At 37.5% G+C, this 25,559-nt stretch overlaps 1 protein-coding gene across 8 annotated transcripts in view; it reads right to left on the reverse strand.

The window, feature by feature from the left end:
- CTNNA2 (catenin alpha 2) overlaps positions 1-25,559 on the reverse strand; it is a 1,140,166-nt gene that overhangs the window by 750,615 nt on the left and 363,992 nt on the right. For all 8 annotated transcript variants that reach the window (NM_001133576.1, XM_063713280.1, XM_024241972.3 and 5 more), the window contains 1 exon segment: positions 22,399-22,665. In NM_001133576.1, the coding sequence (NP_001127048.1) occupies positions 22,399-22,665 (267 nt within the window).

Here is a 25,559-nt window from a genome sequence, read left to right on the forward strand (position 1 = left end):
TTCTTGGCAGCATATGTGGATCCTTCTCTGGAAACACAATCTTCAACTCTCTTGTGTACAAAACTCTCCTCTTTAATTCCCATTATTAAGCTCCTTTTCACTTACTCAAATTTCCCCTTTGGCTCTTGTCTGATATTATCATGCACTGGTAGCAGTGCACCTGTGTGCACACACGTGTGTGTGTGTGAGAGACAAATCACCAGTTAGGATGCTTTCCTTACATGTCAGTATTTTCTACTCCACCCAGCTGAATGTTTCATACATAAGTATTTGATAAACATTTGCTGATTAGTGGAGTAAGGATTCCTAAAACAAGAATATCCTTTTCCCAACTTTTACCAAAATGCTTCTGTAGCAAAATAGGTCACCACAGTGAACCTAATATTTGCAGATGAATATATGTGGATGGCCTTTTAGTTAGATATGTACATTTAGGTCTACAGTAGTAATTGATGTGGTTCAGTGCACTTGAGATTCAGAATTATTGGAATGGGGATGTGTAACTTGTTATCATATGACAAACGTTAGTTCTACTTTTTTTTTTTTTTTGAGACAGGGTCTCACACTCTGTTGCTCAGGCTGGAGTACAACGGCATGATTTTGGCTCATTGCAATTTCTGCCTCCCAGGCTCAAGTGATCCTCCTACTTCAGCCTTCTGAACAGCTGGGACTACAGGCACATGGCACCACACCTGGCTAATTTTTGTATTTTTGGAGATACAGCATTTTGCCATGTTGCCCAGGCTGGTCTCGACCTCCCAGGCTCAGGTGATCCACCTCCCTCAGCCTCCCAAAGTGCTGGGATTATGGGCGTGAACCACCACGCTCAGCTTAATTCTACTTTCAATGGGCAGGAGACCAGCTGAGGCAGCCACCTCCTGTGGTTGGTAAATTCTGAGAGTCTCTTCTGAAGATTTGATTAAACCAGGGTCAGCAAACAATGGTCTGTGGACCAAATTAGGTCTGCTGCCCATTTTTATATGGTCTCAAGCTTATAAAGCTAATAATAATTTTTACATTTTTAAGTCAGTGGATATACCATGGGCCTACTACTGATATGTTACATTTCTGCCCAAAATCCTCTCCCTTATGATACCCATAAATAGTCAAAAGGCATGCAGCCAAAAAAAAAAAATAAAATAAGAAATTTCACAAACCACATAATCCCACAATTAAATAATTAGTAACTGGATGATCAATGGTTGAATTTTTTTTAAGTTTAATACTAGAAGAAACAAACTTCTTATCCCAGAAATCAGTTATACTCTATGTCGGTGGTTTGAGATGTTAAATTATCCATTTAAAACGGAAAGTCAATTTATATTTCTCAGAAGCAATTGTGGCTTAATTGCTGTTATCAACCTAATAAATTAGTAGGTGATAACCACAAACTGGTTATACACTCAAATTTCATGTCTGATGAAAGAATAATTGTACCAATATTCTGCAAATATGAAAAGGAAATGTATTCATGGGCCGCAAGGGTAATGCACACACCTTGAGCATAAACTCATCTATCTTCTTCTGTCTATTTTTAAGCAGGCAAATTAAGATGGGAAAGAAACAGTTTTTGTCTCACAGGAATAATGTGTAATATGTTAATTGCTTCTCAAGAAACATTGCATGGCCTGAAAATATGCTTTTTGCTTAATGAGAATGTCATGTTCTCTTTTGAACTCTGAATTGTGATGCACATCTGTTAACGATCATTTAAATTATATATAATACATTTTCTGTGTAACACTGGAAAAGAGAAGCCCTAAGAGAGTTAACTCAAGAAGATGATGGATGCCCATTGGAACATAATAGCATGATCATGTAGCCATGGGCTATCTATTGTGATTGGTATGGCATATGCCAACATTCCAGAAAACCGAGAAGTTAGGATGGATAAACTAGATAGCTACTAAGATCAAACAGTTAATATATTCATTTAAGCAGCCACTCAACAAACATTTCTTTTATGTCTATGTGCTAAAAGTGCATCTGAAAGTGTGAATAATACATGATATCTGTCTATTTGGTGCTCACATTTGGAGAGACAGAAACAAAAAACAGAATAATATTCTGAACAATATGCATAAAGTAAAATAGTAGCATAGAAGGAATAGTGGCATAGAAATTGGGGTAGTTAGGAAAGGTTTCAAAAAATAAGCTAGATCTGGAAGGCTGAATATAAATTTATTGTTCAGAAAAGAAGGGAAGGAAGGAACAGACAGAGGAACTTCCATGAGGGCCAACACATGGATTAAACAGTGACTATGTACCTGAAAATGATAAACAGTTCATTATGGCAGAATGTGGAATACAGTGTGTGGAAAAGGAGGATATGCAATGGGAGATGTATGCAGGGACCTACAGAAACGATTTGGTACTGTGCTAAGAGCTTTAAAGTTTATCCTGAAGACAGAATTTTACTAGTAAATAATATGTGACGAGCATTTTAGAAAGGCTAGGCTTACCAAGATGATGGAATACAGAGGGAAGAAGTCGGTGGGGCAGGGGGCAGGGCAACCAGTTAGGAAGTTATTGCAATGATCCAGGCAAAAAACGTGGGCCTGATTAACCAGTGTTCATGAAGATGGGAGAAACAAATCAAGAGTTCTAAAGGGAACTGAATTCATAGCATATCGAGGTTAACTGGAGAGAAAAGTGGGCAGGATCCTCAGTTTTCTGGATTCAATGGCTATATTACCAAACGTAGTTCTTTTAGCTTAAAAAGGAAGAAGAAAAAAGCCTAAGCTTGACAGAATAAAAATGCTCAATTTTGTTAGAGAATTTTTCAGATACTTAAAAATCATTCAAACTCAGATGTTACATACATAGCTAAACAGATGTCTAGAGCTCAGGAGAAAGTTTAGTTATTCTCAGATAAAGTTAGTCTAAAAAAACTATTATTTGTAATAATTATAAATGTAAAAACATATATAAATAGCATAATTGACTTAAAATAGCTCTAAAGAACAAACTGCAGGATTAGGATTGTTGACATTAGCAAAAGTAATAGAAAATCAAAGTTACTCACACTGGTTTGAGAATCAGTTTGTTGGAAGCTTTTGGATCAAAGACCGATACATATGATTTATACTTTATTTCCTAGCATATTATTCTCTAATAATAAACCCATCATTTACTTTTTCAAGGGTGTGGCAATTGGCCACCATATATTAATTTAGGTTGGATTGTAAATATCTAAAATTGGGGAGCCCAAATTAAAGAGTTAGTCAATATTAACTCAGTGTATAGAATACATTTTGTTAAAGTAACAAATATTGAAACTTAATATCTTTAACTTTTAACCAAAGAGGTAACCAAGGCAGTTCCACTTGAAAACCTCACAAGAACCAGCAGCCTCCCTCCTCTTCCCAGTCCCATAAAAAAATAAGTCAACCTACTTGTAGTTGTGAGTGGGACCTCTGGAAAGAGATTGTGTAAGCAGAAGAGAAGAGAGGCATGGAAGCCTATGATTTTTAGAAAGTTAACTTTAGTGGCCATGTGAGAAAATGGGCTGAAGGAGGACAAAACGGTGGAAAAGAAATCACTAAACAGGCTTTTTTTCATGATGACACACGACAGTCTGGCACAATCAACTATTCTCAAATATTTTTTTTACTACCTATCATATGTGAAAAGTGATCTGGGGAGAGATTGCTATGAGATTTTCTCATCAAGGATTTCTCAGCCACATCATGGAAATAAGACATGTCTGTGACCATAACAATAATGTGGTAAAGTCTAACAATCGGGGACAGGTATAGTGCTTTGGCAATTTACTTTGGAAATGTCAGTGTAAGAAGAAACTCTTTCTTTATTTTTACCAATTAGAGCTTTTAACAGTTAGAAGAAGTCATCTGCCTCCACCCCAATATTTCCTCTCAATAATGTCCTGCAAAGGCAAAAGTCCAGATGTTATGGATGCTGCAGTGGGAACTTCCAATATTATGAAAGTGATACTGGATGGCCTCAAATATCTTTCTCAATTTTGAAGTTTATGGGCCTATGAGAAAAGAAATGCAGCATCATAGTAGCTAGTTATCTTCAGAAATGAATGGATTATGCAGATCCTTGTCTGTCTCTTTGTCTGCCTGTCTCTTTCTCTTTTTTTCCCCTACTGGGGATAAAATGTAAGTGCCCTATCTTTAAGATGTCATATGTTTTATTGTTTACACTGACCTAATTGGAAATCACATTCTATTATATTTTAAATAATGTTTCTTAAATAAAGTTTCATAAAATACAGAAAAGAAAGTTTTCAGTATTATTTCATAATCCACCGGGAACAAATTTAACTCTATTTTGTGGGGTTTTTTTCAGTACAGGTATTGAGAATAGGCGTGCATGAATTAATACAACTTTGGTTAGTGATTATTTGCAGGGACACAATGTTTCATGGCCATGACTGTCTAAAGTCAATATCTGGAGAGGTTTTGTTATACAGAGGCTTCCATTAAATTAATAATTCTTTGAACTAGGCAAAACTAACAAGCTTACAGGAGCTCTGGGGCAGCCCTTCTATAAATCCATAAATCTTAACGGAATGAAAGAAATATTCTCTGAAGTTTGTGTATGTATATGTATGGATGTAAAAATGTAAAATAAAGTTGATTTTATCCACTTAAAAGTAGTTAAGGAGTGTGTATATGGGAGAAGAGCAAACATGTCTACAAATGACAAGCCAATATGATAAAATATTAACAATAGTGAATCTACATAAAGGACATACCAGTGTTCCTTATACTACTTTAATATTTGCAACATATCTGTAAACAGATTTAATTTTTCCCAAATACCATGTATATTTTTTACTAAAGAATATTCATGGAAAAAAGTTTGGAAAATAATAAAAATACGAAAAAATATTCATGGTCACCACAAATCAAAGAAAAATCATAAGCATTTTGACATATATATATATTTTTTTCAGGTTGTTTTGTATTTTCAGTACGAATTTGTTTCTTCCTATTTACTTCAGGAAAAGTAATTTCTTAGGTGTTGTAATATTTATTAAGTGTGCCTTTGTCTATGTCATTTTAAGTTTATTTTGCTGATCCAGATTTTGAAAGTGATTCCGACATGTAGACTTGAGATAATCTGAAAATAAAAACAGCATGCATCCACTGGCCAAAGGGCTGCCACACTCTGGGGATTGGTGGCAGACAACCACGTTATCTTCTCCTCCCTAAGAGATCTACCACTCCATCAGATCTCTACAAATGTCATCTTTCTTCAAATCTGTGGCAGATCTTTGTAAAAGAAAAATGTCCTATGGAAAACTTATATTTGGTCAGTGATGTTTTTTATCTTAAGTACTTGTGCCAAACACAAGATTGTGTTGTTAAAATGTAGGACCTTAAAATCTTTGAAATATATATTCAAATTAATTAGTGCAAAAATTCTACACAGTGATTCAGTTCTCAAGTACATCGCCTGAGAAGATTAGCCATGTACTTGTTTTAAAATAAAACACGATTCTTAACTTCCATGCAAATGTGGTCAGTTTTGGTCGGCACAGAAAATATCTTAGGAAACCCTGTAGTTAAAACCTCCCAACTATAAATTCATTTGGGCCCTCAAGTAATATGTATGGGCATCTCCTGGAAGAAATGAAGCTGTAAAATGTAAAGATCTGTGCTTTTTCTTTTGATATAGAAAAATGTCCAAATATCCTATGGTCTGAATGTCTGTGTGCCCTCAAAATTCATATGTTGGAATTTAATACCCAAAGTGATAGTATTAAGAGGTGTGGGCTTTGTGGGGTGACTATATCTATATCTGGAGGGATCCACCCTTATCAATGGGATTAGTGCCCTTATAAAAGAGGCTTGAGGGGCTCCCTGCCCCTTCCACCAGGTGATGACACAGTAAGAAGGCATCATCTTTTAAGCAGAGAGTGAGCCCTCACAAGAAACTGAGTCTGTCAACACCTATCCTGAACTCCCTAGCCTCCAAAACCATGAGCAATAAATTACCATTGTTTATAAATGACTCAGTCTAAGGTATTTTGTTACAGAAGCCCAAACAAACTAAGACAACATATTTTATATACTGTGTACTTGTGAAAGATTATCTTAAAACTCTTTAAACAGATGCCAAAACTAAGAGAAGAAAGGAAAAGAAAATAATATCCAGACGATCACCAGTGTAGACCTCAGTGTCCCAAATAAGCTTAAGAAGCATGATTAAGGTTGTAGATGATAACAGCAAGAGATTTTCAAACGGATGGATGGAGAAATAATGTTTTCCTCGTCCTTTCACAGGATCTGCTAAAGTGAGGAAAGTACTAAACCTAGAAAACAAGCAGCGTCAGTTTCAAACTCCTTCATAGGACACTTGGGGAAGAGACAACCTGGTTGGGAGGGAGACAGGACCTGTCTTCAAACCGCATTTGCATAGCATTCACATTCTTAGATTGCATGATTATTTGGCAGCATCTTTTGGACAGAACATGTTTAAAATACGATAAACTGCTTCAGGCTGTTGTTCCTGGATTCATCAGGGACCACAGTCTATGTCATCTTTTCTTCCTTTATCCCTACCCGCTTTCTGCCATTCGCTCCTCTTTCTTCCAGGTGCTCGCTGAGCAATCTTCAGAGACCAACAAAGCAGAAGAAATCTCATATTTAATGTGAAACTAAAAATGGCATTCACAGCATCAGAAGCTGGTTAAGCAATAAGAATTCCCAAATAGACACAATGGAGAAACTTACATTCTTAGTATTCACACTGGACTTGTTAGGTCTCACATTAAGAATCACTCTTGCACCAAGAGGTAATTTAATCTGTTTGGAATTTCTCCTGTCACATAGAATGGCCAGCCTCTCAAGATTGCTTTATGCTTTGGCCAGACCTTCTTTGGAGCCTGTTATGCATTAGGGTTTGGCTATAGGCAAGGGAGAGCAAATGACATTATAATATCAATAGCTACTCTCCAGTGGCGTAACAACTTTTCAATCAGGAGCTTTTTCCCAGGGTTTTTCTAGGGAATAGCTTCACAGCTGAATCTGGATGAAAGATGTCTGGCTAACACGACTATAAAGATGGGTAGGAGAAGAAGAAAACTAGTATTTATGAGTGCCTACTATAGATTAGACACATATAAATGTTCATCCCACAAAACTACCACCATCTTGGAGTCAGCATTATTATCTCATTTTATAGATGAAGAAACAGAGGCAAAGAGGGAAGAGTTATTTGGTAAGATTCAAACACAAGCTTGTTCTCTGCCCTATGAGATGCTGTCCCACCATTGTTTAGCATGGCCAATGTAACCAGCTCAAACCACAACTGACTATTTATGTTCTTAGTTATGTTGGGTACCTGCTAATCATACGTGCATATGAGTAATTGTTTTTCTACAGCATTAGCTCAATGAATTTATACAATCAGAAAAAAAGACAGTATCAGAGAACATTTGGGGAAATGAAGAATGGGACTCAATAGGTTATAGGGAGGTTTCCATAATATTCTGCTGGAAAAGAAGTTCAGCAAATACGTTGAGGAGTATGGTTGAAAAATCCAAATGGATGCTTCAGAAGGAGGGGCAGTTGTTGCACGTGTGTGTGTGTGTGTGTGTGTGTGTATGTGTAGTTTACTTCACCACTGAATCAAACTAAATCTTAGAACATTTAAGTAACTCCCTATCACATTCCCAGCACTATAACATAGGAAGCACACGAGAAGTCATAATCCTGGAGGGAGAAGTAAAGATTAGCAGTACTAACATAAGAAATCACACAGAAAGACTAAAGTATTAAATGTATTTAAAGATTAAAAAATCAAACATTTTAAATAAACCACATGTTTCTCTAATAAAGAGTTCACTAGATAAATGGCCTTATTTGGGTCCAAAATTTTAAAAAGTATAACTAATAGATAAGTGACAATCAAAATTATACTTGCCATCATATGTTAGACAATTTTGAATATCATAATCAGTTACATCAGTATGCATTATTATATTTGGTACTAATCTGAAATAAAGGTGAAATCAGACCTAAAGAATCTGTCAATATTCTCAAAAGCAAAAATCAGTCACACTAGGAAGAAAATAGATTCTTACATTTTTCCCTGCCTCAAGAAATAACCCAAGATTGGAAATATAATAATTTTGATTAAACCTGATAGGGGGCCAAAAAATCAAGATATAAATTGCAATTATAAAAAAAAGTACTTCAAATTTCATTCTTTTATTTGCTCAACAATTTTTAGAGATCTTTACTGATTGAAATGTGCAAGAGAGAAGTAAAATGTTTTGGAATATTTCCTAAAGCAATTGTAAAAAAATTGAAAGGTAAATGATTCTATCAGAAAATACTCCTAGATTTATAAAATCTTAGAAAAGAAAAGCTGTTTATAAGCAATATCAGAGGTATCGATAACCTATACGAGAGGTGTCAATAACCCGGAAAGAGATTTCTGGGCAGAAAAGATGGATTCTGGAAAGTGAAGCGGTATAGCTCAGGAAGCAGCGAAGACTATGTTGTCTACGATGATGCCTACCCTGGTCCCCAAGCACCCAGCAGAACCAGCCTCGACTCACCACCCTACCTTGCACTCCTCCTGCTATAAGCTCACATGTATTGCATCCATCTTTATCACCATCCCAGAGGTAGGGATGGTTTTAAGAATTAACTGGACTTGCATTGCATAACATTAGTGTTCAGAAGGTTGCCATAGGTAGACTAAACACTTTTTGAAGGACGACTACACACTGTCCATATTTGTATCCCTTGGGTTTGAGCCCACAGTACATATATAAATTGTAGTATGTTTACAGGGATGTAAGAACCCACAGGAGTGTTTCTTAATGCTCTGTTTGGCCACCAGATGTCAGTGCATGATAAAGAATGCTGGAACGCTGCTGCTTGTTTCCAGTTAGAAAGAATTGAATAGGCAGTTTTGATGAGTTTAATTTGCCAGTGAAAAAGAAGAAATAAATTTGGAAGGTACTCCACTGGGAGAAGATACGGTGAACAGGTGAGGATTTCTGGTTCACACTAAGCATCAGTTACTGATACTATGCCCTAAAGATGGAAAAGTTTGTCTCCACTTTTCAAAAAAGTATCAAAAAGTTTTTTTTTCTTTTTTAAGAAGTAAAAAGGGCATGCTAAGCACATAGTAGGAGCCCAATTAAGCACAAACAGATTAACCAAAGTTAGAAAAATCCTAGACTTTGTAGAATTTTGTTTAAGAATATTCAAAATATGTAATATCTGCATAAATGACTAGGGATATAACAATCATACTGATGGGAATGGAAATGAACTAAGAGCCAAAAAAAATCAATGCAAGAAAGTTATATTATGTAAAAAAATCAAATTTTCCAAAAAATGACTGAAATTTCTCAAGATTTCATAATTAGACCTAGAAAATGTTTGGTTTTTTAATTAGCTAAAGCTTACATTACAATATAAAACACTATTTCAATATACGGAAATAAAAAGTACAATTCTCATGACCTGTTGATTCTACTTACTCAATATGGTTCAGATTCATCCACTTCTTCCTAATTCTACTCTATTGATATACTGCAGACATTCCTAATTTCTCACGCTTATCTGTCTCCCCACTCTGCAGCTTTGCTTCTTCAAACTCATTCTCCCCCCGGCAGCCACTGCAGCCACAGGGATCTTCAAAAACACAAGTCTGGGCCAGGCGCTGTGGCTCAAGCCTGTAATCCCAGCATTTTGGGAGGCCGAGTTGGGCAGATCACTTGAGTTCAGGAGTTTAAGACCAGCCTGGACAACACGGCGAAACCATGTGTCTACTAAAAATACCAAAATTTGCTGGGTGTGGTGGTGTGCCTGTGGTCCCAGCTACTCGGGAGGCTGAGGTGGGAAGATTACTTGAGGCAGAGGTTGCAGTGAGTTGAGATCATGCCACTGCACTCCAGCCTGGGTGACAGAGGGAGACCCTGTCTCAAAAACAAAAACAAACAAAACAACAACAACAACAAAAACCCCACAAGTCTGACCATGCTATTTCCTTCTTTTTTGTTTTTTTTTTTTTGAGACGGAGTCTTGCTCTGTCGCCCAGGCTGGAGTGCAGTGGCGTGATCTCAGCTCACTGCAAGCTCTGCCTCCCGGGTTCATGCCATTCTCCTGCCTCAGCCTCCCGAGTAGCTGGGACTACAGGCGCTTGCCACCACGCCCGGCTAATTTTTTGTATTTTTAGTAGAGACGGGTTTTTACCGTGTTAGCCAGGATGGTCTTGATCTCCTGACCTCGTGATCCGCCCGCCTCGGCCTCCCAAAGTGCTGGGATTACAGGCGTGAGCCACTGTACTCGGCTGCCATTTCCTTCTTTAGATCACCAGTAACTTCCTAATGCCTTCAGCATGAAGCCCAGCCACTTGCAAGGCTGAATAGCTCTTCAGGATTGGTCTCCTGTTTGCCCACTTAGACTGACTTTTCCCCATCCTCTGTACCCCAGAAATAAGCACTTTATGCAGGCTTCACCCACCATACAACTGCATGCAATGATGTTCTTTCTGCCTGAGAAATACTCTCATTCACACTTCATCATGTTAATTCTTACTTAGCCTTTAGATGCAGCTCATTTACCTCCTCTTCCAAGAATTATTCCATGATTTCACCTTTCCCAATTCCACCCCCTTACACACACATAATAGGTTAAGTGGATGCTATATATGTAAACGTATGCATCAGCATTCATGCATTGCAGCAACTATAGCTGTTTACTAATAAGTATTTTCTCCTTTTACATATGACACTCCCTTATTGTTCTATCTCATCTGGCACATATACACTTTGAATGAATGATCTTAGCTATCTGGTGGCTAAACCTTATCCTAAGAGATATAAAATCCAAGGCCTAGAGATGGGCTTAGTAGCCCATGCTTACACATACTTAGTTATTTGTAGAGCTTGTAGTAGTAGCCAGATACCTGAATCCAAGTCCTGGACTCTTTCCAGTGTTCTTGGTCCATTCAGTGGGAATCACTTCTCAGACACATAGCAGAGATAATTATTACAGAGAATTAATAGAAGGGCCCTGTCGTCTCAACGCTTCACCTTCATTCTAATGTAATGTAAGATATAGGAAACTTACAATCTTCATAGCCTAGCATGGAAGGTTGCTAGATGTCTGTAGTCAAATGACTTTATAAAATATCAAAGTAGATAAGGTCTGGGGCAAGTTTCCCTGATAAATAAGTACATTGGTTTCCACAGCAAAAGGAAATATTAGAATTGAGAAGGGACAGAACAAGATGCTTAGTGAAAATTTTATTTTTCCAGGAGACACTTATCCTTCCCTGATGTTGAAGAAATCATAAGTCAATAAAGCATATTAAGAATCCATGAGCCAGTCAGAACTCTGGTTCATGGCCCCTTAAGGGACCAGAGCTTACACAGCAGTATCTGTCTGATTCTAGGAACAATAAGAATTAATTATCACAATACTCAAAAAACATAAAAAAGTGGCATTTGAAATGGAGGCACAACAGAAAAACCCTCACTTATTCAGAAGCCTTCAGTGTAGATCTCCTAGGTCTTATATTTGGGCTTCTGACTTACCTATACAGCATTTTGTTCTCCACTGAAAATGCACTCCAACCCTGGATCTCCAAATACTAATCTTGGGTTGTGAATCCCCTCAAAGGTCCTGCAACCTCTTAATCTCCCTTAAATGGGCTGGGAACCTGCTGTGAAATGACTGCTGCCATGTAAGCTACTATGGCTGAACTTCATTCTTTGGCCTGGAGCTCCTTGAATATCTGTGTGCACCCAGAGAAGCCTACAATTGGGATAAGCTTTGGGCAGTGACCACAGAAGCATGGCCCGTGCTCCCCTAGTAGACAATTATTTTATCCTCACAGTTAGCCTACATACAATTCTTGCCAGCCAGGGATTATTTTTCTGTGCACCAGCCTGAGATGCAGATGTCACATCATTGCTCATGTTACCATTCCAATATTTCCATCCACTGAATACCAGATCAGAAAGAGAATTACAATTTGACCAAGAACAGAAAAAAAAAAAGCATATTTAAAGAGAAGATGAAAAAGGGAAGAAAATGTAAGAAGGTAAAGGCAGGTAGGGAAAATTAGGTAAAAATAGGAAGGGGAACTTATGCAGAGTTGCTATATCAGGGTAACATTTCAGCTTAATGTAGTTGAGAATAGATTGTCTTATTCCTCAAGTGCAGATATTTAAATCTTACAAGAGATATTAGTAGTAATAGAAAGAAAGAGGAAGCATGGTCAGTATAATAATGTGCTCCCTTCCAAAGCTGAAGTATTCGAAAAGTAGAAATAAAAGCCTATCAATTTTGTGAGTGAGTGACAGTCTCTGGAGACACTCAGGTAGAGTGCTTGAGGAGCAGGGAGGAACCGAGGTTAGCATAGAGGCTTGTGGGTTGTCAGGAAAAGAAAAGATAGCGAAAATATGGCAATATGGTAATTTTAGCAGCCCAACGCTTTATTTTCTTTTTAGGTTGTTGGAATGGGAATACATTTTTCTGTAGGTTGAGGAGATGGAACAAGTGGAGGAGAAACTGAATGAGCAAAAACAAGAGAATTACTAGTCAAACAAATTCCCAGGGCAAGTTGGGAGAAAGAAAGCAAATCACAAATAGAAAGCTAAATGTTAGAAGAAGTCAAGATAATGTGTACTGTCTGACTTAAAAGAAAACAACATTTTTAAAAGGTGAATAGCTAAAGATTATAATATACCTTTGTAAATGGTGTCACTTTTAATTTCTTACAGCAATAGCTTGTAATATACATCTGTCCTGAGTACTAAATGTTATTCTCAGATATTAAACAAATTGATATTTTATTGGGTGAAAAACTTACTCAAACTTCCTGTGGCTTATTTTCTGGCAAAATTTATTACTGATTCTTGGTGTAATACCTTCCTAATGTAATGACAATTTAAATAATTTAACATCTTTGAGATGTTGAAGTATCTCAAAGATATTGGAAGGGAGCTTCATGAACAGTGTCAGTTGAAATTTTTTGAAAGTATCTTCACCTACAAAACAGGATTCCAAAAACAAGATATGGTATACTCTCTTTTCTTTAATAAAATAAAGAAAATTCTGTAGGAATTGCTTTTAACATTCCTCTCTCCCACTATTGAAAGTTTGTTTTCTGGCAGTCAAAATTGACATTATGTTTTACTTCTGAGCAGTCACTACATTTTTCTTAAATCTTTTGAATATTCCTTTGTAGATAGTTTTACTAGATTAAAATTGACCATCTCAAGCTGCCACATTTAAACAGAGGCTGAGTTTTCCATTGATTATCAATTATTTTACTTTTTACTGTTGTATCATTGGAAACTCTTGACAGTTGCAAGTTGTAAAAATACTGCTTTTTTCCTCATTCTTTTGCTTCATAAATCACTACATCAACTATTCATGTAGATGCCAGAAAATAGGTCACCAAGCGTTTAGCCACAATTATAGCTACTCAGAAATCAATCCTGTAATTTTAGACAAATAAATGTGAAAATACTATTTTTATCTTGTTCTCATCAACTATAAAATGTTAAGGCACTTCTGCATCCAGCCTTCCATAAAACTGGGTTTGGCACACTCGTGACTATTAATATGAAGTGTGTTTCAAATTCAATTTTGGGAGGGCAGGACCAAGATGGCCAACTAGAAACAGAGGCAATCAGAGGCTCCCATTGAAAAGAAACCTGATAAGCATATGAATCCTTCACTGCAACCAAAGTATCAGGTTCTCTCATCAGAACTGACTAGGTGGCTGGCGTGATCCACAGAGAGGAAGAGGAGGGTGGTGCGGCCCACCTCAGAGCCACACGGGGCATGGGAGCCCCCACCCCCAGCCAAGGAAGGCAGTGAGTGAGCACACAAGCCGGAAAAACTGCTTTTTTCATGGAAATATGCAACCCACAGATCAGAAGACCCCACTTGCAAACCCATGCTACGGGCACCTAGCATCCCAACCCCAGAGCTACGCAGATTCTCAGCGGCGTCTCAGCTGGAACTTGCTTAAGCCTGCCAAGCTCCCAGGGGGAGTAGCGACCAGCACCACAGCTGTGGCTGCCTGCTGCCTAAGCCATTTGTGCTCCTTGGTGGAGGTGCAGCAGCCAGCCCTGGGAGGCACAACTGCCTAACACACTAAGCTTCCTGGGCAGGGTAAGGGCGACATCCATTTCTATAGCTCCAGGCCATGCTTTTCCCCTGCTGGAGCCAGAGAGGCTGGACAGCTTGGTCCCAAGACTTGTCCCCCATAGCCCAACACACCGGCTGTGGCAGACTGCTGCCGGAGTGCTTCTTCAGGGCTGAGCCTGACTCATCCATCCTCATTGGGTGGGGCTTCCCCACAGCAACTCTAATAACTCCAGCCAGAGACTCAGGGACAGAAAATGGATCTCTCTGGGCCTGAGCCCCTAGGGGGAGGGGTGGCCACAGACTCTGTGGTGTTAGAAAACACCACTAAGATACTCCATGAGAAGATCAACCCCAAGATACATAATCATCAGATTCTCCAAGGTCAAAATGAAGGAAAAAATGTTAAGGGCAGCCAGAGAGAAAGGCCAGGTCACCTACAAAGGGAAGTCCATCAGACTAACAGCAGACTCCTCACCAGAAACTCTACAAGCCAGGAGAGCTTGGGGTCCAATATTTAACCTTCTTAAAGAAAATAATTTTCAACCTAGAATTTCATATCCAGCCAAACTAAGCTTCATAAGCAAGGAGAAATAAAATCCTTTACAGACAAGCAAATGCTGAGAGATTTTGTTACCACCAGGCCTGCCTTGCAAAAGCTCCTGAAAGGGGCACTAAATATGGAAAGGAAACCCAGTACCAGCCACTGCAAAAACACACCAAAATATAAAGTCCAATGACTCTATGAAGAAACTGTATCATCTAGTGTGCAAAAGAACCAAATAGCATCATGATGACAGGATCAGATTCACACATAATACTAACTTTAAATTTAAATGGGCTAAATGGCCCAATTAAAAGACACAGACTGGCAAACTGAATGAAGAGTCAAGACCCATCAGCGTGCTGTATTCAAGAGACCCATCTCACATGCAAAGACACACATAGTCTCAAAATAAAGGAATGGTGGAAAATTTACTAAGCAAATGGAAAGCAAAAAAAGCAGGGGTTGCAAACCTAGTCTTTGACAAAACAGACTTTAAACTACAAAGATCAAAAATGACAAGGGCATTACATAATGGTGAAGGGTACAATTCAACAAGAAAAGCTAACTATTCTAAATATATATGCACCCAATACAAGAGCACTGAGATTCATAAAACAAGTTCTTAGAGACCTACAAAGAGACTAATAGGTCTCTACACACAATAATAGTGAGAGACTTTAACACCTCACTGTCAATATTACATCAACAAGACAGAAAATTAACAAAGATATTCAGGACTGAACTCAGCTCTGGATCAAGTGTACCTAACAGACATCTACAGAACTCTGCACCCCAAATGAACAGAATATACATTCTTCTCAGTGCCGCATGGCACTTATTATAAAATTGACCACATAATTGGAAGTAAAACACTCCTTGGCAAATGCAAAAGAACTGAAATCATAACAGTCTCTCAGACCACAGTGCAATCAAATCACAACTTAGGATTAAGAAACTCACTCAAAACCATGCAATCACATGGAAATTGAACAACCTACTCCTGAACGACTCCTGGGTAAATAATGAAATTAAGGCAAAAATCAAGACGTTCTTTGAAACCAAAGAGCAGAAACAACGTACCAGAATCTCTGGGACACAGTGAAAGCAGTGTTAAGAGGAAATTTATAGCACTAAATGCCCACATCAGAGAGCTAGAAAGATCTCAAGTCGACGCACTAACATCACAATTAAAAGAGCTAGAGAGGCAAGAGCAAACTAATCCAATAGCTAGCAGAATACAAGAAATAACTAAGATCAGAGCAGAATTGAAGGAGATAGAGACACAAAAAACCTTCCAAAAAAATCAATGAATCCAGGAGCTAATTTTTTGAAAAAAATAACAAAATAAACCACTAGCTAGACTAATAAAGAAGAAAAAAGAATCAAATAGGCACAATAAAAAATTAAAAAGGAGATATCACCATTGACCCCACAGAAATACAAACTACCATCAGAAAATACCATAAACACCTCTATGCAAATCAACTAGAAAATCTAGAAGAAATGGATAAATTCCTGGACATATACAGTCTCCCAAGACTAAACCAGGAAGAAGTAAAGTTATGGAATAGACCAATAACAAGTTCTGAATTTGAGGCAGTAATTAATAGCCTACCAACCAAAAAAAGCCCAGGACCAGATGGATTCACAGGTGAATTCTACCAGAGGTACAAAGAGAAGATGGTACAATTCCTTTTGTAACTATTCCAAACAATTGAAAAGGAAGGACTCCTCCCTAACTCATTTTATGGAGACTGCATCATCCTGATACTGAAACTGGGAAGAGACACAATAAAAAAAGAAAACTTCATGCCAATATCCATAAGGAACATCAAAGCAAAAATCCTCAATCAAATACTGACCAACCAAATCTAGCAGCACATAAAAAACTTACCCTCCATGATCAAGTCAGCTTCATCCCTGGGATGCAAAGCTGGTTCAACATAGGCAAATCAATAAACATAATCCATCACATAAACAGAACCAAAGACAAAACCACATGATTATCCCAATAGATGCAGAAAAGGCCTTTGATAAAATTCAACATCCCTTCACATTAAAAACTCTCAATAAACTAAGTATTGATGGAACATACCTCAAAATAACAAGAGTTATTCATGACAAACCCATAACCAATATCATATTGAATGGGCAAAAGCTAGAAGCATTCCCTTTGGAAACCAATACAAGACAAAAATTCCCTCTCTCACCACTCCTATTCAATATAGTATTAGAAATTCTGGACAGGGCAATCAGGTAAGATAAAGAAATAAAGCGTATTCAAATAGGAAGATAGGAAGTCAAATTTTCTCTGTTTGCAGATGACATGATTGTATATCAAGAAAATCCCGTCATGTCAGCCCAGAAACTCCCTAAACTGATAAGCAACTTCAGCAACGTCTCAGGATACAAAATCAATGTGCAAAAATCACAAGCATTCCTTTACATCGATAACAGGCAAGCAGAGAGCCAAATCATGAATGAACTGCCATTCACAATAGCTACAAAGATAATAAAATACCTAGGAATACAGCTAACAAGGATGTGAAGGACCTCTTCAAGGAGAACTACAAACCGCTGCTCAAGGAATTAAGAGAGGACACAAAAAAATGGAAAAACATTCCATCCTCATGGATAGGAAGAATCAATATTGTGAAAATGGCCATACTGCCCAAAGTAATTTATAGATTAAATGCTACTTCCATCAAACTACCATTGACATTCTTCACAGAATTAGAAAAAAAACTACTTTAAATTTCATATGGAATTAAAGAAGACCCCATATAGCCAAGACAATCCTAAGCAAAAAGAACAAAGCTGAAGGCATCATGCTACCTGACTTCAAACTATACTACAAGACTACAGTAACCCAAACAGCATGGTACTGGTCCCAAAACAGACAGATAGACCAATGGAACAGAAGAGAGACCTCAGAAATAACACCACACATCTACAACCACCTGATCTTTGACAAACCTGACAAAAACAAGCAATGGGGAAATAATCTCCTATTCAATAAATGGTGCTGGTAAAACTGGCTAGTCATAAGCAGAAAACTAAAACTGGACCCCTTCCTTACACCTTATGCAAAAACTAACTCAAGATGTATTAAAGACTTAAATGTACAACCCAAAACCATAAAAACCCTAGAAGAAAACCTAGGCAATACCATTCGGGAAATAGGCATGGGCAAAGACTTCATGATGAAAACACCAAAAGCAATTGCAACAAAAGCCAAAATGGACAAATGGTATCTAACTAAACTAAAGAGCTTCTGCACAGCAAAAGAATCATCAGAGTGAACAGGCAACCTACGGAATGGGAGAAAATTTTTACAATCGACTTATCTGACGAAAGTCTAATATTCAGAATTTACAAGGAACTTAAATTTACAAAAACAAACAACCCCATCCAAAAGTGGGGAAAGGATATGAACAGACACTTCTCAAAAGAAGATGTTTACATGGCCAACAAACATGAAAAAAAGCTCAACATCACTGATCACTAGACAAATGCAAATCAAAACCACAATGAGATACCATCTCAGGCCAGTCAGAATGGCAATTATTAAAAAGTCAAGAATACATAGATGCTATAGATGCAATTGGTGCTAGCAAGGCTGTGGAGAAACAGGAACGCTTTTACACTGTTGGTGGGAATGTAAATTAGTTCAACCATTTTGGAAGACAGTATGGCAATTCCTTACAGATCTAGAACCAGAAATACCATTTGACCCAGCAATCCCATTATTGGGTATATACCCAAAGGAATATAAGCCTTTCTACAATAAAGCCACATCCACATGTATGTTTACTGCAGCGCTATTTACAATGGCAAAGTTATGGAACCAACCCAAATGCCCACCAATGATAGACTGGATAAAGAAAATGTGCTACATATAAACCATGGAATACTATGCAGCCATAAAAAGGAATGATATCATGTCCTTTGCAGGGATGTGGATGAAGCTGGAAGCCATCATCCTCAGCAAACTAACACAGGAACAGAACACCAAACACCACATGTTCTCATTCCTACGTGGGAGTTGAACAATGAGAACACATGGACACAGGGAGGGGAACAACACACACCAGGGACTGTTGTGGGGTGGGGGCGAGGGAAGGGAACTTAGTGGATGGGTCAGTAGGTGCAGCAAATCACCATGGCACACGTAAACCTAGATAACAAACCTGCACATTCTGCACATGTATCCCGGAACTTAAAGTAAAATTTTTAAAAAATAAATTTTAGGGCATACTAGCTGTGCTGTCTATGAAAATATATTTTGCATTTTTATGGTTCCTTTTACTTCAGCATTTCAAAGACGTTAAACTTATTTAAATTTTCACTATATGAGAAAGGTATTATACCAAGTATCAGTAAGAGATTTTGCCAGAAAAGTAAACCACAAGAAGTTTGAGTGAGTTTTTCACCCAATGAAATATCAGTTTGTTTAATATCTGAGAATAGCATTTAGGACTCATGACAGATGTCCATGAATTCAAAATCAATTTCAAGTTAGCATGCCTGAGAAATTAAAAAAAAAACAGTATTCATCATACAGCTATGGAACAGAAATTTATAATTTAGTTACAAAATAAAGAGAAATGATATATTATTTTAACGAGAAAATTTCAAGTATCATTAACTACTGTCTAGGTTTGCTGATGTCAGAAGTGATGGAAAATCTACAGCAGGTAAATCACATTGTAGTCTGTAAATTCAATACTAATTTACTAGCATTATACTTTTGAGAAAGTGCTGAAATTAAATTGCATTTGTTAAATGACAATTGTTAGGGAACCACATCAAATGGAATTATTGTTTCAAAATTGCAATTCAGACAGCCTCCACATTTTGATTTTTGTTGACCTCCGAGAAGTAAAATGTTGACCATTAGATAACGCTCTATGTAATTCTCATAGCTTGAGAAACAGTATACATTTAATAAGAATACATTACCTCATTAATATACTTAGCTAATATAAAATATAATTTTTTCATTCATATATAATATACTGTTAATATTATAAGTAATATAATTAGTTAATATAGAAGTTGAAAGTTAATAAAATATAGTTAGTGACTTATTTACCATATTATGCTTTATATTTTAATTTTTCCAACTGTTTCAAATATATCATGTTTTATAAAAAAACATGTTTGATGGTTATATTCATGTGTTAAATTTCCAAAGCCTTATTTGTCCAGCATGAGGAGATATCACTTTAGGAAAAACAACAACAACAACAAAAAAAAACCTTGAACATTCAACATGTTGACATACTTTGCTAATAGATTTTCCCCACATGACCTCAAGTTTGATTTTTATGAATGAAAGCCTTTTGCACTGTTGCAGTGATGCATCGGTTGTTACATTAAATGGGGATAAAAGGTGCTTTTAATGAAAATCGTCTGGAAACAAAAGGCAGCATGGGGAAGCAGCAGTTGTTACACTCTTGGACAGAAGGTGGCAGCAGCTGAAGGTCCTGGACTGTTTACAGGCCTTCTCCCTGTGCTTCATATTTTCACTCTTAACCAGCTCCTCACTTAGGTTTTGTTGTTTATTTTTGATTATAAAATAAATTATAACTAGAATAATGTAATTGTGTCAAAATCTGACTAAATAATCCATTCTTAACTAATTTTAATAAACACCAATTTATAAAATAATTTTGTATTTGAGATTGCTTATGATTTTTTATTGTTTTATGGATGAGTCCATTTGTGTTTCAATACACACCTTCAAAATTAATGTAGCATTATAATGTTTTAATATCTATGTGTATGACCTGCTCATTTACTTTTCCCTGAAATATGGGCTCATTCATTCTTTATTCTAGAACATAAAAAAAGACAAACAAACAAAAAAAAATCCTTTATCATTCCCCTGTCAAGTTCCAAAAGAATCCTCTTAGAATTTGTATTGAGATTATTTCAACATTATGAAAATTGATAGGATCAATAGTTCTCCTACTCAAGATCATGATATCATTTACTGACGAGTAAAACTTGTCCCTCAGTAAAGTAATATAATTTGACTTTTTAGGTCCTTCACATCTATATCAGACTTATTTCTAGCAGATATAAGAAATAATAAAATAAAATTAACTTTTAAAAAATTATTTGTTTTGTGAATATCTCTTTCCTCATTATTCTACTTTATTTTACATGATGAAAATCTAGAGATTTTTGTATATTTATGTTATACAAAGTAAACATTATTCTGAACTCTCTCATTATTTTCTATGAATTTTCAGTTGCTTGCTGCAATTTTGTGAATAAAATTACCTATTATTAAGTCTTCATTTCTGTAGCAAGCGCTTTAAATATATTATCATATTTAATCCTCACAAAAAAACCTTAGGAAATAATATATGGTGTGAGATACATACAACTAACTGTAAAAATATAGGAAAGAGCAGAGACCACTATGAAAATGGTAAGAACTATTTGAATATGAATGGTTAAAATTATTCCTCAATTTTATCATCCATCTCCAAGCCTTGAACAATCATTGCTTTGCTCCTGGACCTTTTTTTCCAGCTGCTAACTAGTTATTTCTTGCCAAAAGTTCACATCAACATATTAAAAAGCAAGCTCATCATCTTTCTTTGTGACCATTAAGTCACCTATTTTTCTTCTATGAATTCCTGTAACATTGTGTTTTATCAGTTAAATGGTGTTTAGTGCATTCTACTTCCCTCATCTTCCCTGCAGGGTTATTTAACCCTGGAAAGTAGATGCTAATTCTTTATAAATCTTTGTAGGCTTTCATTGATCATAAGATAAATAAATTCCAACTTCTCACAGGTCCTCTGACCCGGCGGAAGTGGGGGCTGTCATCCCGGGGTGCTGATGACATGCGTGCAACCTTCTCACTCACACTGATGCTTCACATATGGCTCAGCACAGTGAACAATCCTTGCTTCTTCCCTCACCAGGACACACCTGCAGAAACAGCCAGTGTAGAACGCAGGACTTTCACAGAACTAACACAGGCTCTCCCCAGAGGGTCTGTTCTAATGAAGACCAGGGTCCTATGTGGGATCATAGGGCAATGGACTTTATCACTGATATAAAACAAAGAAATTGATGGCAGCTTTTCACGCAGGCACAACATAGAGGCAACGTACATCTAGGCTTCCCGTAACATGTGCCCCTTTAATAATAAAGATGATCGCCAAATTATGAACTGTCCCTAAAATAGCCTGTAAGGTATCTCATCTACCTGGAAGGGATTGGGCACTCTTAAATACAGTTGTTTCTTTTTTGTTTCCCCGAGACGGAGTTTCGCTGTTGTTACCCAGGGTGGAGCGCAATGGCACGATCTCAGCTCACCGCAAACTCCACCTCCCGAGTTTAAGCGATTCTTCTGCTGCAGCCTCCCAAGTAGCTGGGATTACAGGCATGCGCCACCACGCCCGGCTAATTTTTTATATTTTTAGTAGAGACGGGGTTTCTCCATGTTCGAACTCATGACCTCAGGTGATCCACCCAACTCGGCCTCCCAAAGTTCTGGGATTACAGGCGTGAGCCGCCGCAGCCACAGTTGTTTCTTTAAAGACAAGTGATAACGGCTTAGCCAATATATTACAGAAATGCATTATGTAGTTTATCTTACTATTAAAACCTCCAAAAGAGAAAAAATCAATGTAAATTACTGTAGTGGCCCTTCATCCCCAATACATTTTTTTTTTTTGTCAGCACCAGTGTCCACCCCTCTGTGTACCTCACCAGGATGCTTACGTCAAACTCATTAAGCGCCGCAGCCAGCTCGCCGATGCCCGTGTGGCCTTTGGCTTCGTCAGTGGGCGAGGTAGCTTGAGCAGCATTGGAGATGCCGGCGATGGCCTCCTGGACTTGTTTGAATACGTAATCTCGGTTGGCTCTCGTAGCGGCGACATCTGGGTGGCGGAGAAATGCTTGAGAGGCCGTGTACAGCATTGTGGCATTCTTCTTCAGAGCCCCTCGGGCGGCTGCCATCTCATCCCGACAGTGAGGATCCTTCAGCTCCTGTGTGTGTAACACATGAAAGCTGTCACACACATGAAATTTGCATAGAAATATTTGCAACACAGCTTGGAGTCACAGACTCTTAGTAACACACTGAACTTCAGAAACCCTTGTGCTGTTTCTAGCTGCCAGGCCTTTGCATATACTCTTTTGTTTGTTTGTTTTATAGAGACAGCTAGGTCTCTATAGTGACCTACGTTGGAGTACAGTGGTGTTATCAAAGCTCACTGCAGCCTCCATATCCTGGGCCCAAGTGATCCTCCCTCTTCAACCTCTTAAGTGGCTAGAACTACAGGTGCATGCTTCCACACCAGGCTAGTTAAAAAAAAAAAAAAAAAAAAAAAAAAAGTTGTGGAAGTGGGGTCTGGCTATGTGGCCCAGGTGGGCCTTGAACTCCTGGCCTCAAGGAATTCTCCCACCTCTGCTTCCCAAAGTGCTGGAATGACAGCCATGAGCGACCACACCTGGCCTACTGTCCCTTCTATGTGAAATGCCTGAGCTTTCCTCCTCTGCCCTACCCTTTCACCTGACAGGGCTCCACTGACTTGGCACATCCTCCACCCAACTTTCTAAGCTGTGTCCCCTTTTATCTGTTCCCACAAGACACTATTCCTTTCCTATCACTAACACTTCCTACTTTACTGTATTTTTTGAGCATATATTTCTCTTCTATAACGTACCTCTAATGACAGCAGGGAGCCCTAGTTTTCTTATTCAGTGGCTCTTTAGTCATTAGCAAAGTGGCTGGCCTATAGGAGGCATTCAATAAAATATTGCTGAAATAATATAAAAACCAAGCCATCAAGAAGGTAAGTTGATTGCATGGGCCACACAGTTAGTTATGAACAGACAGAAAACCTGAAAATGTCAGACTTCTGAGGCCCTAATTGCCTCCATATTCAATTACTGTTACAAATGAGAAACCAAACTTCTGATTTTTGCTCAGCACATCAGTGTCCCTTAATTATAATTTTCAGAATAGGGTTCCTTCTTTGTTGTTGTTGACAGCCTCTAATGGCAGCTCATCATTAAGTTTAGAGAACAGAAAATAACAGGCCAAAGATGATTTGTTTTCCTAGTTTGGGATGACAAAATAATACCACTAGGGAGTCTCTCTCTTTATTTCCATCTTTAAAGGCTGTTGTTAAGAAAATGTTCAAATGATTTTCAGAAATGTTAAAGCAGTGTTGCTCTCTGAGAGCCATGCAGGATTGCCAGCTGTGTATCTCTGGGAGAATATTCTTCCAGCTGGAAAACATCAGTAAAGGGTATCTCAACCACTGGGCTTCTCTTCCTATTTGCTCATTTGGCACATGATAGATGAATGACCTGGTAACAAGAAATTACATCTTCTATTTTGTTGGTCAAAATAATTCTGAGACAAACACATTATATTTGATATCTAAGATTGTCAAGAAAATCAGTAATAAATAATGAACAATTTACTGAACCATCTTTTTCTCCCTTTGCTTAAGCATTAAAAGGTGGATGCTAGGTAACACAATTTCTAAATTGGGATTATCTAATTTGATCCCCAGAGATGAAAATGGATAAACAGGTAACAAATATTTGAATGTATTCTCTACTGGGCAATGATTTGGGCACGAGAGGTAGATTTCTCCTAAACAGTCATGAAAGCCTTTATTAATGTCAGAACATCTGGTCCAGAAATTCCATTCCTGGGTATCTATACTAAAAAAAATAATAAAATGATAAAATAGATCTAAATACAGAAGTGAGAAATGCCGGTTGTGAAAATCTCTCCATAAAACACTTGAAGAAACATGTTTTAATTATAAGAAGAAAACTGGAAATAATCTAAATATTGAATTACCAATAATTGGTTGAAAAAAAACTACTGAAACATTCACAGTGGAGTATGTGATAATTAAAATTAGTTTTCCAAAAATTAATAACATGAATAATATTTATAAGACAAATTAAAAAGCAGAACACAATACGCATATTTGTATGCATAGTATGATTTTTAAATGCATTAAAATGTGAAGATAAATATCTGAAAGAAAATATACCAAAATATCAGCACCATATTCTTTGTGAGTGGTAGGGTATTGTGTTTTTTTCCCCTTTCTTTCTGTTCTACTGTTTTTCTAAATTTTCTTGAAAGAGTCTGAACTAACAATCAATTAAAAACAAAGTATTAACGAAGTAAAAATAAATAGTGTAGGTATTTTCATATGAACATCATGTATATTCTCATGGCTTTTAATATCAGCTACATGCTGATAGCCCATGTTTCCATCTCCAGGCAGCACTTCTCTTCTACTTGATGTTTCAATGTGGATATCTCAAAATCAGCACATCTGTGTTAGTTATTTTAGGTGTCAACTTGACTGGATTGAGGGGTGTCTAGAAGGCTGATGAAGCATTATTTTGAATGTGTCACTGTGAGAGTGTTTTAGGAGGTGACTGGCATGTGAGCCAGTGAATTAAGTGGAGAAGCTTCACCCTCAGTGTAGGTGGGTACCATCCAGTCGGCTGGGGGCAAAGATAAAACAAAAAGGTGGAGGAAGGGTGAATTCATTCTCTCTCTCCCTTCCAGAGCAGAATACCCTTCTCCTCCTGCCCTTGGACATCAGAACACCAGATTCCTAGGCTTCTAGACTCTGGGGCCTGCACCAGTAGCCTCCTGGGGCTCTCTATCTCTCTCTCACTATTCAGAGTAACTTTGCTCCTGTTTATATTACACATTAGGCCACTATATAAGATTCCCTTTGAACAAGGAATTCTGCTGATAAAAACATACTTAAAAATAACCACATAAACTAAAATCACATTTATGTGCCTGTCTCACAGAGGACTACCTCTTGGTTAACTTCCTAATCCCAGCCTCACTTAAGCCTGGCACAGAATGAACATTCAATAAATGTTTG

This window comes from Pongo abelii, chromosome 12 (genome assembly GCF_028885655.2).
Source record: "Pongo abelii isolate AG06213 chromosome 12, NHGRI_mPonAbe1-v2.0_pri, whole genome shotgun sequence".
Taxonomy (NCBI): Eukaryota; Metazoa; Chordata; class Mammalia; order Primates; family Hominidae; genus Pongo; species Pongo abelii.